Source organism: Eimeria mitis, genomic scaffold, assembly GCF_000499745.2.
Source record: "Eimeria mitis Houghton genomic scaffold, Emh_scaff8662, whole genome shotgun sequence".
In the NCBI taxonomy this organism is placed as follows: Eukaryota; Apicomplexa; class Conoidasida; order Eucoccidiorida; family Eimeriidae; genus Eimeria; species Eimeria mitis.
The window spans coordinates 1-224 of record NW_013576379.1 but is presented as its reverse complement, the minus strand read 5'-3'; the positions used below and the strand labels follow the sequence as shown (position 1 = coordinate 224).

The following is a 224-nucleotide window of genomic DNA, read 5'->3' as shown; positions in this document are numbered from 1 at the left end:
CAGCAGCAGCAGCAGCAGCACTTGCTGCAGCAGCAGCAGCACCACCATCGGCAGCAGCAGCAGCAGCAGCAGCAGCAGCAGAGGGGTGACAGCAACGGGTTTGTGAATATGACCTTTCGAGGCAAATATACATAAAACACAAAAATAAAAAAATAAAAAAAAATAAACACACCGCCGCCTTCATCCTCTTCTGCTGCAGCAGCAGCAGCAGCAGCAGCAGCAGC

At 51.3% G+C, this 224-nt stretch overlaps 1 protein-coding gene across 1 annotated transcript in view; it reads left to right on the top strand.

Moving 5' to 3' along the window:
* EMH_0095550 (uncharacterized protein) overlaps positions 1-89 on the top strand; it is a gene marked incomplete at both ends in the record, with an annotated part of 1,087 nt that extends 998 nt beyond the window's left edge. The window contains one exon of the mRNA XM_013502246.1: positions 7-89. Coding sequence (XP_013357700.1) covers positions 7-89 — 83 coding nt within the window. The remainder of the gene's footprint in view (positions 1-6) is intronic.
* Between the last annotated feature and the right edge of the window lie 135 nt (positions 90-224).